Genomic DNA, 18,788 nt, shown 5'->3' on the forward strand with positions numbered 1-18,788 from the left:
TTGTTGTGACAAGGGATGTACTTGTTGCATCAGAAGTGCAGAGTGACATGCTTGATCAAGTACAGATAAGAATAAAAAGACAGATAGTGTATTTTTCTTATAAAAACTTTATTTAAACCCAGAAAAGGGCTTTTTAGATGATGGAGCCCAAATGGGCGAGGCACTGTGTTAAGGGGCCGCACAAATGTGCATTGGGAGGCAGTAACAAAATTAACACATACACACAAGAGATTTGACATATACAGAAATCAGATGCTGAACTGGTGCATAAATACTCTTCAGCTATGTTGCCAGAGGTAGCAGGGTCAGAAACAAATGCTGGCAGTTCCCCAGGCTGGATTCTGGTTCTCACAGCCCCTATCCCCCTCAGCTAGCACTCTGCCCCAGGCTCCACTTGTGTCAATTGTGTCTTAAGGCAGTACCAGCAACCATTTTAAGACTGCTCAACTCACCAGAGTATCAGCTTGGGGTGCATGAGTATCAGGGAGAGCTTCTGTCCTGTCCTGTGTTCAGGGTACTGGATGGAGGGTCTACCTGATGCCACACTGAGCCTTGGAGACTCAGGAAAGCATCCAGACTTCTCACTGCTTCCCAAGTATCTCAGAGGCTAAGCACAACGGGTTGAACCCTTGCTTCCCTTTTGAACTCAAGAGCTGGAAAAAGAAAAGGCACCCTGGATCTTAACACACTGTGACAACAAGGCCCTGCCCCTCTCACCCTGCAGATGGGCAGGTTTGTGGCAAGCACACATTTTGGCTGGCTAGTCAAGGCTGGCCATGATTTATGGAGGCCTGTGTAGGGGAACGTAACTGTCCAAGTCTCCCTGAAGAACAGGATGCATCTCATACTCAATTAGGCACTATCAGAAGCAACTCCCATGGAGCCAGTATCCACCTCTCCTCTTGTAATTGGCATAGAGGAATTCTACAGTGAGAGGAGGGAACTTAGCCAGAAGGGCTGTCCTACCACTAGGCTTGAAAAGCACCAAAAATCTCCCAGAAATTGGGCACCACTAGCTATCCTAAAAAAAAAAAAAAAAAAAACCCTGAATCCTCTCTAGGGCCAATAAAAGGAGCTGACAGAGCCCCTGCCACTGCCCTTTCAAAGAACAACCTCCCATTAAAAGAATGCTCAAGCCTAATTATTTCCAATGATCCAAGGGCTACATGCTCACTAGTTTCAGAGTTGATGCTGTGGGCTCCTCTCAGCCTCTAAAACACACACACAAAAGGAGGGGGTTACTCCATCCATGGCTGAAAGTACAAATTTCAGCTTCAGAAAAAAATCTGTGGCACCACCAAGCCTGTTCTGCATCACTAAAGACCTCATCTGCACTTGGAAGCCACCACTCGGGTGGACTGTGATCAAAGTAGCGGAGTGGGGGACACTCTGGAGCATCTACAAGCACTGGCCAAATTCAGCTCCCAACTCTCCCAGAAGGAGCTGACAAAACTGGAGACCTGCGAGAAGAGAGACTTCTACAGCAAGGATAGCCAACTTGGTGCTCTCCAGACCTTCTTCGGACTACAGCTCCCATCACCCCTTACCATTGGTCATGCTGATTGGGGGTGATACAAGCTGGGAGTCCCAACAACGGAAACATTGAGTGGTTGCCACATTGGCTATCCTTGTTTACAGAGAGCTTCAAGTTGTCAAAACAGAAACTGAGGATTCTTCATGCTGTTGGTCGCCAGCAGAGACAGAATATTCAACCAATGCTTTCAGAAACTCCTAAATCTTCCTTTGATCACATTCAACTCAAACTGGCAAACAAAACTGAGGTCATCATTTGTACAGGAGAGTCTTGGCACTAGCCAAGACTTTTTTTTTTTAAAGTCAGCTTCAAGGGGGAAAAAAAATCTTGTCTTACGGATTCCCCCCCTTGTTTTTACTTCTTGATTAGGTAAGTAAGGCCCCCTTTGCCCCCTCCCTTTGTTTTCCCTCTAACATATAAAACAGAATGAAAGGAAGAGGTTACCCCCCCCCATCAGGTGAAGGCACTAGAAGCTGGGTTCACACGTGGAATGGCTGGACAGGAATGGAAGTGTCGTCATTAACAGTATCCATGTTATTTTCTGGCTGGCAGTGGCAGCTGGTGGCTCCATGTCAGTGGGGCAGTGGAATCCGCTCTGGGTTTTAGACTGAACTTTCAAGGAGCTGTCCAAGGTGCTTCAGTCCAAGACTGGACTAAAACCTAGAGCAGATTTCACTGCCCCACTGACATGGAGCCACCAGCCGCCACTGCTGATTGGATTGGAGAAAACATTTCTACAGCCGGAACTATGGCAGGTAGATGGCGTAGCATAAACACAGGAGGAAGCAGCCAGGGGTCCCAAAGGAACGTCATGCTAAATAAATAAGAAGCTGGCACCTTGAAAGAGACAATCACCCTACACCCGCATTACAGCAAACACTGATCCAGTCCTGCTGCCTTATGGCCAGTTCAAAGGTCCTCCAAATTCCAATACAGATGGTGTACCAGAGGAAACCAGCACTGAAGGCTTTAAACACTGTTTGCTTGGGGCCAGTCTTCTTCACCCATCTCCAGTACATGGAGACAGGCAGAGTCCTTGTGTAAACAGAGCAGTGCCCATTGGTCTCTATTGACTTGGGGTCGGGGCTGCATGCCAGACCCCATTGTCTAGTTGGGTGCGCAGGGTCACTGCCATAGATGAGGGATTTCATGAGTCGCCCCCAGCTGCAAAACCTGCATCAGGGGCAGCCGCTCAGCTATCAGCAGAAATAACAAGGCAATTATTACGTCAGCCTGTCGTTGCAGGAGAAGCTGAGATGCATTTGCCCCCTGTGTGGTGGCCTGACCCAATACTGTCCAGAGGCCACCATAGTCACAGGCTAGTGCCGGCTTTAGGGACTGTGGGCTGCTGCGCTTTGCGTCCACATTGTTCCAAACAGGCGAGGAGCCAGGGATGGGCCAGGATCTGCTCCAGGGACGGTCGCTTCTCTGGGGCTAGCGAGAGGCACCATTCAATCAAATGACGACAGTCTGTCAAAACAGGAAATAACCATTAATGTTGCACTGTCCATTTGGAACATAGGCCTTATATGAAGTCAGACCATTATCTAGCTCAGTATTGTACTGTCTACAAAAGGCTGACTGGCAGGTGTCTTTTCCAGCTCTACCTGGAGATGCCAGGGATTGAACCTGGGACCTTCTGCATGCAAAGCACATGCTGTACCACTGGGGTACGGCTGTTCCCCTCAAGCAGGCAAAGCACTTTACAAACTATAGCCCACTGAAAACAAAAAACCAGTTATTCCTATTTTAGAGATAGGAACCCAGGATAACATTTAGAGTAGGACAGGGCTAATCACAATGGCAGGGAACCACCAGCCCATGGTCCAATCTTGGCCTACAAAGTCATTTCCCTCAAACCATACCCACCTGCCAATCAGCTGATGTAACTGCTGACATCAGCTGATGGGTGGGAGAACAGGGTCAAATTGGCTGCCTGCGCAAGTTCTCAGCAGGAACAGGTTTCCGCAGCCAAGGCAGCAGGGTTTAATCCCAGTTCATCATCTGAGTGAACAGGAGTTAAATCCTGCTCAATTCAAGCAGCCTTTGATTTTCTGAAGCTCAAACACAAATGCAGGACTGTTTGTAACTCTCTGCATGCTTCTGTTGGCCAGTCAGAAGAGGAGCTTGGAGAGAGGCAAGAGGACACGTGAGATGCTGCAACTGCAGCCTGACGTTACTCAAAGTAGCGGGGGATATCTGGCCAATGCCCCTTGGCCTAAGCTTGCCTCTAGTCTACAGTGGCATTCTCACCTGAGGATACCCTGCAGTGATAGTGGAGTTTCCCAAGGAGGATGTCCTCATCACGCTCAAAAGGGATGTCCCCACACACCATATCGTAAAGCAGTATGCCCAACGACCACACGGTGGCAGGCAGGCCATGGTACCGGTGGTACTTTATCCATTCAGGAGGGCTGTATACCCGGGTGCCTGCAGGAACGGAAAGACCCTGGTAGAAACATGCCTTGAGAGACGCCAAAAGAACCAGAAATACTACTACCAAATCCCCTAGGTTGCACAGGACAATACCACAACCACCACCCAAATTGCATGAACTTGGTATGAATATTTGTATTTATTTGTTAATTTTATTAATTAAATTTCTATCCTGCCCATCCTCCCAAAGGACCCTGGGGGCAGCAGACTCAGCCAGATAAGAGAGTTCCCCAGTGAATGAATGATAGGTATATTGCTATTCCAGCCTCAGTTTTCCACTTCTATAAAATGGGATGTGTTCTTTCTGCACACTTATTTACTTAAAGCATTTTATCCTACTCTTTAGCAAAAAAAGGGGCTCCCAAAGCAACTTACTAATTGCCAATAAGACAGTGCCTGCCCTCAGCCTTACAATATAAAAGTCCAGATACAAATGGAAAAGGGACAGGAAGGAAGGACTTTGTGAGAAGACAAATGAAATTAAGGGTTGTTTCCAGCATTAGTCCTACACAGAGTAACCCCACTGAAGTTAATGGACAAGGACTAACTTGGCTGTATATCTTAGCTGGATACAACCTTCTCCTCTCACATACACACCCCACCAGAAGCTATTATTTGCTGTGTAACTGGATAATTCAGATCAGAAAAACAGCATGGCATAAGAACACAAGAAGAGCCTGCTGGATCAGGCCAATGGCCCATCTAGTTCAACATCCTGTTCTCACAGTGGCCAACCAGATGCCTGTGGGAAGCCTAATAGCAGGTCCTGAGTGCAAGAGCATTCTCCCCTCCTGCAGTTTCCAGCAACTGGTATTCAGAAGTATACTACCTCAAAGTATGGAGGCAGAACATAGCCATAATGGCTAGTAGCTACTGATAGCCTTATCCTCCATGAATGTGTCTAATCCTGTTTTAAAGCCATCCAAGTTAGAGGCCATCACTGCTTCTTGTGGGAGAGAATTCCATAGTTTAACTATGATTGAAGAAGTGTGTTCTTTTTTCTGTCCTGAATCTTCCAACATTCAGTTTCATTGGATGTCCATGAGTTCTAGCATTATGAGAAAAACTTTTCTCTAACCACTTTCTCCACGCCATGCATAATGTTATACACTTCTATCGTTTCACCTCTGACTCGCCTTTTCTCTCGACTGAAAAGCCTCTAATGCTGCAACCTTTCCTCTTAGGGGAATTGCTCCATCCCCTTGATCATTTTGGTTGACCTTTTCTGAACCTGAAAGGGAATTGTTTGTATGGAACAGCATTCCACCATGTGACCCTTTACCTGCACTCTGGAGTACTGCAGCCCAAACTCAGGTTTACACCCCAGTGACAACTGGGCCAGTGACCTCTGTGGTGCATACACAAGAGCATACAAATACAGATGAGGCAACCTGGAGCAGCCACTGTCACCAGATTCTGCCTACAAATAGATCATGCAAATGCTGAAAACGTGTAAACTAAGATGGCTACAATGAATTAAGGAGTAACTCATCCGCATTACAACTGCAGAGCATGCACCTTTAGAGCAAGAATTAAATTGTCATAAGTCTTCACCTTGAACTACTCCAAAAGATCAACAATGGCAAGTCTCAGTCAAAGACAGATAGATTGGCATAAGAACAAGAGAGAAGACTGTTCAGGCATTTCATGTGCTTTAAGAATTTCCAAAAAAGGGCACTCAGGGAAGAAATACAGCACACGCACACAAATTTCCCGTTAGCCTTCACATTTGTTATTTTACATCTACAAAGGCATAGAATAAGTTTCACTAAGCAGAGACTGGACTGGAGGGACACCAATGTGCTCACACCTCCCCCATACCAACTTCCTGGACTTTGCCTTGCATTTTGAGACAATTCCTCTGGCATTGTAGAGTGGCGGGTGCGCACCCCCTCTTCTGTCAAAGGCCACATTTCCTCAGAGGCAATCTACCCAGGGCCACACTCCGTCCGTGGGCAGGCACAAATCCAACAGTGAGCAGGGCCATTCCTTTCCCTTCTCTCTTTTTCGGACATCCACCTGCCTTCCCTTCCCAGCAGGCTGCTAGAGGGAGAGACTCTCGCCAGAAGTCTGAACTATTGTTTGGAATTAAGGCAAGGTCTGCAGAAAATTAGGCTGAGGTTGCCCACCCGTGTAGAGATTTGGGTGCTTCCACCCCCCAAATAAGAAGCTGCCTTATACAGAGTCAGGCAATTAGTCCCATTTAGCTCAGTACTGTTTACAACCATCTTTGCCAACCTGGTGCACCCCAGATGTTTTGGACTACAACTTCCAACAGTCCCAGCTAGTTGGCAAAGGTATGTTTACACTAACAATAGTGTAGCTGCTGTTGAAGGTTTCAGAGAGGAGTCTTTCCTAGCTCTACCTAAAGATGCCAGAGACTGACCTTGGGACCTTTTAAATGCAAACCATGTGCTCTGTCACTGAACTGGGGTTCTCTCACTCTCTCTCTCTCTCACTCTCACTGAGTGTACTCACCATCAAAGTCTGTATATGGAGAATCCCGAAGCAATGCACCTGAACCAAAGTCTATGAGCTTTAGATCACCCTGCAGGAGGTCTACCAAAATGTTCTCGTCCTTGATGTCCCGGTGCAATACGCCACACAAATGGCAGTGGTGCACCGCCTCCACCACCTGCCGGAAATAACCAGCGGCCAAACTTTCAGGGAGTGGACCCCTGTCAGTGATGACGTCAAACAGATCCTGAGAGACAAGGGGGCGCTCCATAACAATGAAGTACGAGTTAGGCTGTTCAAACCAATCCAGGAGGCGGATAATGCCTTGGCAACCTGGGGATGACACCTTCTTTAGCAAAACGACTTCAAGTGGAACAAGGGTGCCATTCTGGAGAACGAAGAACACACACACACAGAGAGAGAGAGAGAAGATAGAGAAGATTAGCAGAGGAGGCATCAAAGCAGCCTAAACACTGGAAGAGTTAGCACAGAAGGACTGGAACTCACCATGTGATGGAACTGCAAGACTCGGTCCTTGGCAACATATTTAATGGCCACCTGGAAGGCCCCCCAAAAGAAAAACAAAGATATTAAGAAGCAAAGTCTACTCAGCCTTTTTAGACCCTGAATCCACCTTTAGCCCACAAAGTGCTATTGGAGACTCCTCTTTTCCATGTATTTTGTATAGTGTGATGTGCTGCTGTTGTGATCCATTTCAGGTCAGGCTGCAACCCCAGGTAAGTATCAACACCTGGCATCCTTGGGCAGCTGCCAGGGCCCACCACCAACACCTGCCTTGGACTCATTCATTTATTTAGTTATTTTTCCAACCCAACGCTCCAATGATTAGGGGTTTACTAGACTCCAAACATCAGTCTCCTTCTTGCCATCTAAGCTGGGGGAAGGAAAGGCATCTTCGCCAACCCATGACACGATTGCTGGAGATTTCGCTTCAAGAACAAGTAAAACAAAGTATATTGAAAGGTCTGCTTGGTGCCAGAGAATAGTTTGTCTAGATGCAATACTGCAGATTCTCTCATGAATATTTTAAAAACATGGAACCAACAGTGGACAATTTGTTTCAAAAACAGTGTTAAACATGTTCTTAAAACATTCAGAGGCATCTAAATTAAGTGATGTGAGATGTGTTCCATGTCATAATATGATCCAATTTTCTTACAGTGTATGGGAGTTCTTCACTAAGGTTTCCTAGATGCTCTTTCAAAACAGCATTGATTATTCTCCAATTTCAGCAAATGCCTTCTTTTGGCTTTAGAAGACTCTTAACAGAAACACCTCTTATGATTTAAAATTCTGAAGTAAAGGAGGTGTAAATGGTCTATCACTTTGTTTCAAAGCTCTATATGGCATCCCCCAGATGCTCCTGAGTGGAACCAAGGAATTCTAAATTTTCTCAATCCCTCTTTCAGCACACCTAAGATTTTGGCCACAACAGCAGTGACTTAAAACATATGCAAATCATGCACAACATGATTATTTTGTGTAACTAAGTATCTGTATTCAAGCACAAAATGTAACATGAGGAACAGCCCGTAGCAGATAACTTGGTGTACACAAAAGTGGGCTACAGCTATATATTACTACTATCATTTATTATTACTGCTGCACTAATTTCAAAGTTCTGCACCCTGCATAGCCCATCATGAACATCACACACATTAAATAGTAACAGCAAGTTCCTCATCACAGGATAGGTGTTGCTAGGTCTATATTTCTACTGTACAATTAAAAACAGTGAAATACCAGGAAACTCCACTGATGAGCCATTATGGGCTCCTAGTGCCTAAAGTGAAGTTGAAGGCTTGGCAAACTGCATCACATAGCAGGAAGTCCAGGGACCTAACTCACCAAGGATAGACCAGTCTCAACAATACTCTATTAATCAGGGAGAAACAAACCGGTTGGGTGAAGGGAATCAAGTTAATAACCCAGGATTCAAGGCAGCCAATGTGAATGGTCCAGCCCCCAAATTGGAACAAAAGTCACATCCTCCCCACCCCCACCCCGTTTTTATTTGTTGGTTTCTCTTTCTTCTCTGATGCTGATCGGTAAATCCATCCCAGCTCTGGATTGGACAGTCGTAGACTCTTTCCACCTTCCATAACAGCTGCTGCTCACCTTCTCGTCCTACATGTATGGGTCACGGTTCTTATTTTTTATATGTATAAAATAATAAAAATGTCACCGATCGTTCACTCACTCACCGGGAGAGAATCGCTGAGCCGCGTTCCTGAGTAAACCGTGCCAAAGCCACCGCTACCAATCAATGCTCCCAGGCGGTAGCGCGTCTCCAAAGTCGCCTTCCCTGCGCGAGAAAGTGAATCATCAGCGTGGCGAATTCTGACGAGAGGCAGTCTCTCTACCCAACCCGGCTCTGGTTTGGCTGCAAATTCCCTCTACGTATCCCAGGACTCCCATTCACAAAAAGCCGCCCGCTCTAGTTGCGTACCCAGGTAGCGAGGCTCCTCTTCGGCGGCATCAGTGGCCAGCAGTCCTTCAGGACCTTGGTGGCAAACTGTACCCTGAGCTAAAAGCATGGCCAGCCGGACAGCCGCCAGACACTTGCGGCGACCGCGTTATCCCCTACTCCCGTGCCCCGCCCTTCTCGCCAATATTGTTGTGGCCACCGGTGCTCTTCCCACCGCGTGCGCCTTGAAATTCCTTCGCTTTTGCAAACATTCCAACTCCACGCCGCCCCGGGCCAATGGCGAGACGAGCTACAGGAAACCGCGAAAGGCTAAGCCAATCAGAAGAGGCACAGACGCTCTCTCGGCCGCCAACAGGGCGGGGCCAAACCGCCAAGGGATGAAACAGTCGAGACGGGGGAGGGGGGACACAAATTAAATCGGGGCGGGTATACAAGAGTCCTTAACGAATTAAAAAGTTGAAGCGCGTAACGGCAGCCAATCGAGGAGAGGCGCGCGAGAATTCTTTCTTTTCTCCTCCCCCTCCATCCGCTTGTTTTTCCACGTGCGAGTCTTTAAAAGTTGGGCTTCTGAAGAAGAAGCCAGTCTGTGTCCCAGTGATTAAATCCCTGCACCAGCCCCAGCCAGCATTTTAGGACTTTTGCCTGAGGGCAATTCTTGCAGCTCCTGGAGGTCTCCTAGATATTATCGCCCATGGGTCAGTCTGCCCTGTTGCCGAAGGGCGTCGAGTTGCAACCATCAGCAGCTGGAAAGTCGGGAAGCGGGGGCCGCTTTTCAGCCGCGACTGATTTATGGAGCGGACATTTGTCTCTGACCCTCAGGCGAACATGCTGGCGAGAGGAAGACTGCCCGCGTCTCTCTCCTCACCTTGCCCATCACAGACAGCCTCTTTTCATTGTACAGCAAACCACCAAAGCAGCGCAACTGCTCCCACCTTTCAACACTTTTTTTCTGTTTGCAAACGTAAAATGCAGGCAGACTTTCCCCCCACAAAGTACGTGCTATCGCTAGAGTTGCCTGATCGACAGCTTGAGTCTCTAGCAGAAGCCATACGGTTTCCCCATCGGGATGGCGGGACAAGATGCAGTTTAGGGAATCTTCCCCGTTCTCCGCAGCTCTCCCTAATAAATACTGTAGTATGGCAGCACTCTCAAGGTCTACATCTACTAGCCACTTTCGCCGACCCAAAGCAGTTCTTTCCCCAACGCCAGGCCCGCCACTCAGCCATTCAGGCATAATATAAACCAAAATGAAAACTTGTTTTGCAGCCCCGTTGCGCAAACTAACAATATACGCCTTGATGACTGCGCTTTTTGCATTCTAGTAATACGGTGAAAGCGTTAACACGCTCCTGATTCTCTGTGTCAGAAGCTGGGGAAAACAAATCACCAGCAACCAGGCTCAAACTCTATAGAAACCCAAACTTGTATCACTACATAGCACGCCGCCACCTCTTCTTTTCAAAGCCTGTATTTTACTTTTACTGTATAGTATTGATAGGATAGGCTTGGACTACACCAATCCAAGCACGGATCTGCGGGACCGGCACCCTCTCAGCCACAATCCCTTTATCTCTAAAGTGGGGGTTTAAATGAACCGGCTACAGAAATGATTTAACAAAAATCCCGTTGACTCGACGAAATGAGACGCTGGATTTAAAAGCACTTTGCAACCGAGCAGATGCCCCAGATCAGCCTACTTATAATGCAGACACCAGATGAACATAAGAAGAACCTGCTGGATCAGGCCAGTGGCCCATCTAGTCCAGCATCCTGTTCTCACAGTGGCCAACCAGATGCCTGGGGGAAGCCGGCAAACAGGACCTGAGTGCAAGAACACTCTCCCCTCCTGAGGCTTCCCGCAACTGGTTTTCAGAAGCATGCTGCCTCTGACTAGGGTGGCACAGCACAGCCATCACGGCTAGTAGCCATTGATAGCCCTGTCCTCCATGAATTTGTCTAATCTTTTAAAGCCATCCAAGCTGGTGGCCACTACTGCGTCTTGTGGGAGCAAATTCCATAGTTTAACTATGCACTAAGTAAAGAAGTCCTTCCTTTTGTCTGTCCTGAATTTTCCAACATTCAGCTTCTTTGAATGTCCACAAGTTCTAGTATTATGAGAGAGGGAGAAAAACTTTTCTCTATCCACTTTCTCAATGCCATGCATAATTTTATACACTTCTATCATGTCTCCTCTGACCAGCCTGACCGCATCACCCTTTTCCATTACCGTCAGCAGAGCCGAGTTTCACTTTCCCGCAAATGAGAGCCTTAAAATGATAAGCTGAGAGTTGTTAACGGCTCGTGCATATCTATCTAAGCTGCCTTGGAATGCGAGAAATGCCCCGAGACAGGGAGCTCTAGCCGTAAACTCTTTGACCTACGTCCGCCCACTGTCTCCGAGCGGCAGCAGGCTAAGAAGCACAGGGGCTGTTTGCTCAACCCCGAGAAGGGGATTAGTATATGGGGTCGGTTGGAGGAGAAGGAGTTTTGGACAGGAGTTTGCCACAGCAGATTGCGAGGAACATGCCCTCTTCCGCCCACTGGCTGGGCTGCAAAACAGACGCTTTTGTTTGTACTGTACTGTCTGGGACACACCAAGGTGCTAGGAAAGGGGATGGAGTAGGGAGGACAAACACGGCCACGTGGGACAGAGCTGAAAGGCCGAAGGACTGGCTCATGCACCACCGCAATAATGAAAGTGAATCCTAAAGGGTAGTTCCTTAAGTATGTGACTTGGACCGGAGAGGGAGAGCAAAGGGCAGAGAGGATGCAAAATGTGATGTCAGGCTGGTGTGTTTCTCAGGTACAGGCAGTCATTCAGCACAGGGCTGATAAGAATGCAAACCTATTTCTCCTCCACTGTGGTAGTTTTGCAAAAGTGAATAAAATGGAAAACTCAGTAGGCTTATGGGTACAGATGTTAAAATAGGAGCTGCAAATAGTCACATCTGCAATTAACATTTAAAGCACATGGTTTCCATGAAAGAATCCTGGGAACTGTAGTTTACCCCTCACGGTGCTACAATTCCCAGCACCTCTAACAGACTACAGTTCCCAGGATTCTTTGAGAGGCATCATGTGCATTAAATGGATGGTAAATGTCACATAGGCCCAGCTCTACCATTAGGCAGAGTAAGGCAGCTGGCTTAGGCAGCAGATGTTGTGGGGAAAGGAATGACCCCCTAAACTATCCTGCAGCCCTCAGGTGTGGTGGATGCTGCTGTCCTGCTATCAGTGTTGAAGAACCAGCTGCTGTTCTGGTCAGCTTCTATATGTGGGGAAGGACCTTGTCCTTTGCCTCAGGCAGCAGTGTTTTGGGCTGGCCCCATTGTCATATGTGCACTGGAGTGGCAAAAAGACTGTGGGACAGCTGTGAAACAAAAAGGCCTCCAGAGAATTCCTGCTAGGAATTCACCGGATGGACTTAGTTGCAAGGCACAATCTCTTCTCCCCACCTTTTCCAGCCATATGATGCAGATTAATGATACTGACCCATCTTAAAGGATTGTTGTAAATTGTTACCTCAGTTATGTGATTATATGATGCACTGTGAAATACGTTGGAAGTGACAAAGTGTGGCAAGGGGAGAGGAGTTAGGATTTATTTATTTTTAAGGGTGGCACTCTTTATAGACAGAAATGGTCAGCATGCTCAGTAAAGTATGCCTATCCATTGCAATAGATTATTCTTTTTACAGCTGTTGGGGCATAAAAGACTCCACTCTGCCTGTGGGAAGTTGTATTTATGTATACATTTATATCCTACATATAAGTGCAAGGTGGTATACTGTACATGGTTTTCTCTCGCCACCCCATTTTAGCCTCATAACAAGAGCAACCTGGTGAAGTAGGTTAGGCTGAGCGATGGTGACTGGCCCAAGATCACCCAGGGTGTGTCATCTCTGAGTGGTGATTGGAACCCGAGTCTCTCTAGTAGTCCTACACCCAACTCTGAATGCAGGGTTTACCAGGGGTGGGGATGTTGTTCAGCTTTTAGTTGCCCCAGCCGGCATAGCCAATAGTTCTGTGGGTGGTAGGAGTTGTAGTTTAGCAACAAGCAGTCACTGTCTCTTAGTCTAACCAACATAACAGGGTTGTTGTGAGGATAAAATGGGGAGGATGAAAACCATGTATGCCACCTTGAGCTGTTTGGAGAAAAGGTGGGCTATACATGTAAGAAAGAAAAATCTGGAGAACCACAGGTCCCCTCACCACCACTCCAATCCCTGGATTAAAATGTAAACGCAATAGTAAGAAAAGTCTGAAAAACCAGCAGCCGCCTGCAGAAGTCAGCACTGAGCTAGAACTCAGCTGCCCTCTTCGCACTTGGCAACTAGCAGCGGATCAGATGGAAATATCCCAGAGCCGAGTTTCTCTAGAAAATAACTGCTCAAACCTCTGCAAATGTGGTACACACAGACAGAAGATTTGGCTTCCAGTCTTGATTCCTAGTCCTAGCAAGCAGATCAAAAGGGAGGGGAGAAGCCAGGTGGGCTATCCGGACCTGCAACCGGATTTAAAGCATTTGGGAAGAACCTTTCCTCCATTGAGTAAAAGCAACCCAGCCATCGCCTCTTGCAGCAATTATCTGCCAGCTGCTGCAGCCCCGCCAATGTGCCATCCTGTCTAAGATCAGAAGGGAGCTGTTATCCCATACGGCCATATGTACATGGGATTAATATTCATTCTATCTCCCCATGGAACTTCCCCAGAGAACTTAAATTCATTGGGAGAAGGGAGTTAGGAAACCTCGTAGAAAATTATCAGCAAATTACAGCTCCCCCAAGATTCGTCGGGGAAAGCCATGAGAGTGAAAACTGATGCAAAGTCAATGTAAGCTTATTGTACAGATAAAAGGTGCGGGGGGGAGGGGGGCTCAGAAGTTTTTGATAGCAGGAAGGCCGTAGCCTCATGGGCAGGGTGAGGTCTCCAGAGTCAGTGGCCCAAGTTGGGCTCCCATTACTAGCGGGATCAAATCTGACCTTAATGCCCTTTTTTGTCGGCACCCCCTGCAAGGCACGATCCACCTCCTCGCTGGCATTGCACCCATCAGCCTCTCGGCTTGCGAAGCTTAGAAACCCGCTCTCAGCCCGAGCAGCTCTCTCTTCCTCCCGGCCCCTGACCGCTTACCCTGAGCCCGCTTACCCTGAGCCGGCTCATCTGTGGGGAACCCCGAGCTAAGCATGCTGTGGTGGATCTTGGGCGGGTAAAGCACCTGCACAGACGACATCGCGGCGACCGTGGCCCAGTTCGCAGTCGCAAGCGAAGAGAAGTTCCGAAGAAACGTTCGGAACTTGCAAAGCAGCAAGAAACACAATTTTGAGTCGACCCCGAAGCCGCAACCTGAATCCTTAGGGAAGCCTCACGGGGTTGGGAAACTGACCCGGGGAACACGCCCCCCGCAGCCAAACCACGCCCAGCTTTCGCTCCGGGCTCGGCTCTGGAATAGGCCCGCCCAGCCCTCTTCCCTTCTTTGGCGTCCTTTCCCATGCTATAGGTCACTCTTTCGCTTTGCAACATGAGACGGGCAAGCTCGGCGCTTTGGCTCCAGTCATTGCCGGGGGCATCTGTGCCGCTGGTGGAAGCGGATTCTTCAAAAAAGAGCAGCAGCCAATTATCGCCCTTCCAAACAGAGTAAAAGAATATCTAAGGCCAAGGGTGCACACTAAAATTTACTTCATGCAGGACAGGGTATGCCCTTAGGGGCATATATGATGTCTGATTGTTCATGGGGTGAGTCGCACTTTTTGCCAGCGCAGGTTTTATCTTTGCATTACAAAATGATTGAAAGCACCCTTAACGTTAACTGGCTTTGTTGCATCGTTTAAGCTGCATTAAAAACATTCATATATACATACAAAAAACGCGGGCCAGCCTCGTGTTTTGAAAGCATCCTTCAGTTTAACACGCATGTTTAACTTTAATGGGCTGATTTGGGGTTGCTTCGTTTCTAAAATAGAAAGTATCCGCAGCACTCAGTGTTCTGCCCGTTATTCCCAATTTGAGATCTTTTAGGAACCAGCAGTGGTTTCTCATTGGTAGTGAAGAAAATATGAACTGACAGTTTAAAAGACGTGCTTTTTAATTACTGTTAACAAGTATCAGGACTGAGTCTTAATACTGACAATATATTCAATTGACTGTGCCATCCTTAGGCAAATTTTAATTGTTTTGCATACTTTCCATTCCAGCTGGTCATTATAAGAACTCTGTAACAGGAACTCTATAACTAACAGGTGCTCTTTTCTTTTTTCTCCTCCCTCCCAATCCATTTTCCTTTTGTGTGTGCCTTTTAGATAGTATGCCCAAGGACAGGACCTATTTTATCACTGACATTTTTAAGCTGCTTTTGTTGGCTAAAGAGTGAGATAAAAATGCTATTAACACTGAATCAGAAGAACGCAAAGCACTTGGCTCTCCTTACTTGGCTGCTTACCATTACAACAGCCCTGTGAAGTAGGAAAGGGAGCAGCACAATGGCTTGCCTATGGCTACCTATCAGAGAGACCTTATTAGTGGTCTATCCACAATTAAGGAATTCTGTTCTCTGGGAGACTTGCCCAAAGCCTGAGCATCTACTTTCCTATGAGAGCTGGATTTTGATGTGTAGGACTAAACTGTGTGCATTAGGTTTTCATTAGTTTTAAGTGATCAGTTTTTGTATCACTTAATAATAATGATTTCATTTATTAGTTGCTTCCTATGAGACGTCTCAAAGCGATTTACAATACAATAGAAACATATATAAAACAATTGCATATATAAAAACGATTTAAAAATGAAAAATAATTACATATGTAAAATAAATTTCAAATTGAATAGATACTAGATGACAATCTCCACACAGAAGGCTTGTTGAAAGAGGAAAGTCTTCAAAAAGCACCTAAAACACAATAGAGCCTGCGCCTGTCTGATATGTAACCCATGGGAGTTCAAAAGGGTAGGTGCCACCACACTAAAGGCCTTGTTCTTGCAGTATATGGAACAGACTTCCTGATGAGATTATATTTGCAGGAGACCCTCTGCTGTAGAGCACAGTAATTGTTTGGGATCAGATTTTGTTTCAGGTATCCTAAACTATGTTTTAGGTAATTATAGCTGATATAATTAGTTTTATCCAATATCAGCTTCCGATATGGACTGAGCTACAAATTCTACATGCACACACACACTGGACCACATTATACATTGTACAGGTACCCCACAAGCCCTTGGATGGTTAATATAATATGGTTAATCATTACGCATTATGAATCAGCCCACTGATGTTATGCTAGTAGACTAAAGCAACCTCTAAGGCCCTGTTGACTTAGCCACAGCTACTCATTATCACATGGCAACTGTTGAGGACTCTCAGTATAACTGAACTGCTGGTCCAGAGCAAACTGTCCATTCTTTTTATTTGTGGCAGCATATTATGTTTTCAACTAGAACTCAGCTGCTCCTGGGCCAGCAACTGACTGTGGATAAAGCAAACTGCATTATTTTACATGAGAATTAGCTTTCTCCAGGATCTTGTCTACTGCACTAACCATCGCCAGATGTTCTAGACAAAGCACTAATATTCATATTGTTATGCTCACTCCTCTTTCCCAAGCAGTGAGAAGTTCCAGAGTTGCAGCACTTACCTGGGCTTGGTTTCCTATAGAAGGAGGTCACTGGAGGCTTTTTAGCATTTTGTTGTATTTGCATTTATTTACGAATACACAGGTTGAGCATAGATTGAAGCTTTCCACATAATTGTATTTCCTTGTTGGAAAAGGCTTAACTGGGGGTACAGGAGAGGCACTCCCCTTCATCACTACAGATACCAGAGCAGAGTGCAACACAGAATAAATTATAAACAACCATCAATAAAAGAACAGTGTTAAAACCACCAGCAAACAGAGCCAGCTAGAAACAGCTAAACACAGCAGAGGAGGCTAAAACAGTCAATCATTAAAAAGCCTAAATAAACAGGTGTGTTTTCATTTGGTGCAAGACTCACAACAGTGTTGGCGCCTGAGGGGAGGGCATTACACAATAGGGGTACCATGATGGAGAAGGCTCTATTGTGTGGGAAATATGTCCGTTTCAGTTTCTCTCAGTTTCTCATTTTTTGAATCTTTAAGTTCAGTTCTCCACATTTCTACATCAATTTGCATTTTTTTTAATAACATCCTCATGAAAATTCATCAGAATGTTGGTGCAAATTTCTCCTAACATCCATGTTTGTATGCAAGTTTGCTTAATATATACATTTTTGCAGATCAATTTCCACTAATATAATGCATTTTTGTATATTATTTTCATTAAAATATGCATTTTTATGCACACTTTACTGCAGCACATGCAGTTTTGTAACATGTTTTTCTCTGCTGGAGAATTGCATTGCACATTTTGGGAAAGTACAAATTTTGAAAGATGGTTTTGTTTTGGTTCTTGTATTGTTCTGGAAAGTGTGAATTAGGGAGATTAACCATTAAATGTGAACTGAAACAGATTTCTTCCCCATCCCTAAATCCTACATCACCACCAAACAAGCCTCCTAATGGTGAAGCAGAAAGAAAGGCCTCCTTAGAGCACAAGCAGTCTAATTTGGAAGAGGTGTTCCTCCAGATATTTGGGTCCTGAGTCATTTAAGGTTTAAAGGTAAACGTTTTCAATTGAGCTTGGAAGCAAGTAAGGAGCCAATGCAGTTGAAGGATCACTATAATATGATCCACCCTGACTGGACCAGTCAAATGTCTGGCAGCTGTGTTCTGCAGTAATTGAAGGTTCTGACTTGTCTTTAAGGGCAGCCCCACATATAATTCATTCAAGTAATCCGAACTGGAGGTTACCAGAGCATGAACACTGTCTTGAAGCCTCTCTGCTTGAAGTTTCATTGACAAATGTGTTGATCTCTGCCCTTTGCTAAGGGGCCCTATGACAGTTTATGGTGACACTAACTTAGTGAACTGAGTTCGCTGACACTCCAGAGTCAACAATTCCTAAATATTTCTGGGGAAACCTGGTGACTGTATTGGACTCCACTGGGATACAACTTCATTGTATGCTTACTCTTTGACCTGGGGAAACTGCAGCTAATTAAGCTAGTTTCCCCTCAGGAGGACTGTCTGTTTAGTGCTTGGGGTCACTGGTTAACAGCTCTGGTGGCCAGAAGAGACCTGTGCCAGTATCAAGGAATAGAATGACCATCTAGTCTTGAGGGACAGAATGCCAGTCACTCATGCTGAGCTAGATATACCAATGGGTAGAGTGGGTATGAGGCACTTTTATGAAGAGCCCTGCTGGATCAGATCAAAGGCCTATCTACTCTAGCAGAGCATGAAGACAACAGCCCCTTCCCCCTTTTGTTCTCCAGCAACTGGTGTTCAGAGGCAGGCTGTTTGTGATCCTGGAGGTAGCATGGAGCCATCATGACTACGAGCCATTGAAAGGCTTATCCGTGAATTTGTCTAGTGCCCTTTTAAGGCTATCCAAGTTGGTGGCTGTCACCAGATATTGTGGCAGTGAATTCCACAGGTGAACTATGCACAGTGTGTGAAATGTGCTTTCCTTTACCTGTCTTGAATTTCCTGCCATTCAGGTTCCTAGGATGATCCCAGGATCTAATGCTGTGTTGTGAGAGAGGGATAAAAACCTCTCCATATTTTTTAAGTAAAAAAAAAGCAAAAGTACAACTTTCATCATGTTGTTTGTGGAGACAGGCCCTGGGAAGCATCCCAAAATGGAGACAGGGCTTTGTGCCACTGTACACAGTTTTACTTTCTAAAAAGACAGGTGCTGGGCCTTACCTGGAAACCTTATTTATTTATTTGTTTATTTATTATTTGTATGTCCCATCCTTTCTTCCAGTAGGAGCCCAGGGCGGCAAACAAAAGCACTAAAAACACTTTAACACATCATAAAAACAGACTTTTAAATATAT

At 46.0% G+C, this 18,788-nt stretch overlaps 1 protein-coding gene across 2 annotated transcripts; it reads right to left on the bottom strand.

The window, feature by feature from the left end:
- Nucleotides 1–89: 89 nt before the first annotated feature.
- Nucleotides 90–14,245, bottom strand: LOC133380801 (serine/threonine-protein kinase pim-1-like). 2 transcript variants are annotated; one of them, XM_061618838.1, is made up of 6 exons: nt 14,021–14,245; nt 8,653–8,753; nt 6,935–6,985; nt 6,449–6,815; nt 3,788–3,964; nt 90–3,004 (listed from the first exon to the last, which is right to left on the bottom strand). In XM_061618838.1, exons 1-6 carry the CDS (start codon nt 14,103–14,105, stop codon nt 2,847–2,849), a joined length of 939 nt encoding a protein of 312 aa, XP_061474822.1. In that variant the 5' UTR covers nt 14,106–14,245; the 3' UTR covers nt 90–2,846. The 2 variants fall into 2 exon arrangements, with proteins under 2 accessions (XP_061474822.1, XP_061474821.1); XM_061618837.1 differs by lacking the exon at nt 14,021–14,245 and adding an exon at nt 8,898–9,247.
- Nucleotides 14,246–18,788: the final 4,543 nt, after the last annotated feature.

This window comes from Rhineura floridana, chromosome 3 (assembly GCF_030035675.1).
Source record: "Rhineura floridana isolate rRhiFlo1 chromosome 3, rRhiFlo1.hap2, whole genome shotgun sequence".
NCBI lineage: Eukaryota > Metazoa > Chordata > Lepidosauria > Squamata > Rhineuridae > Rhineura > Rhineura floridana.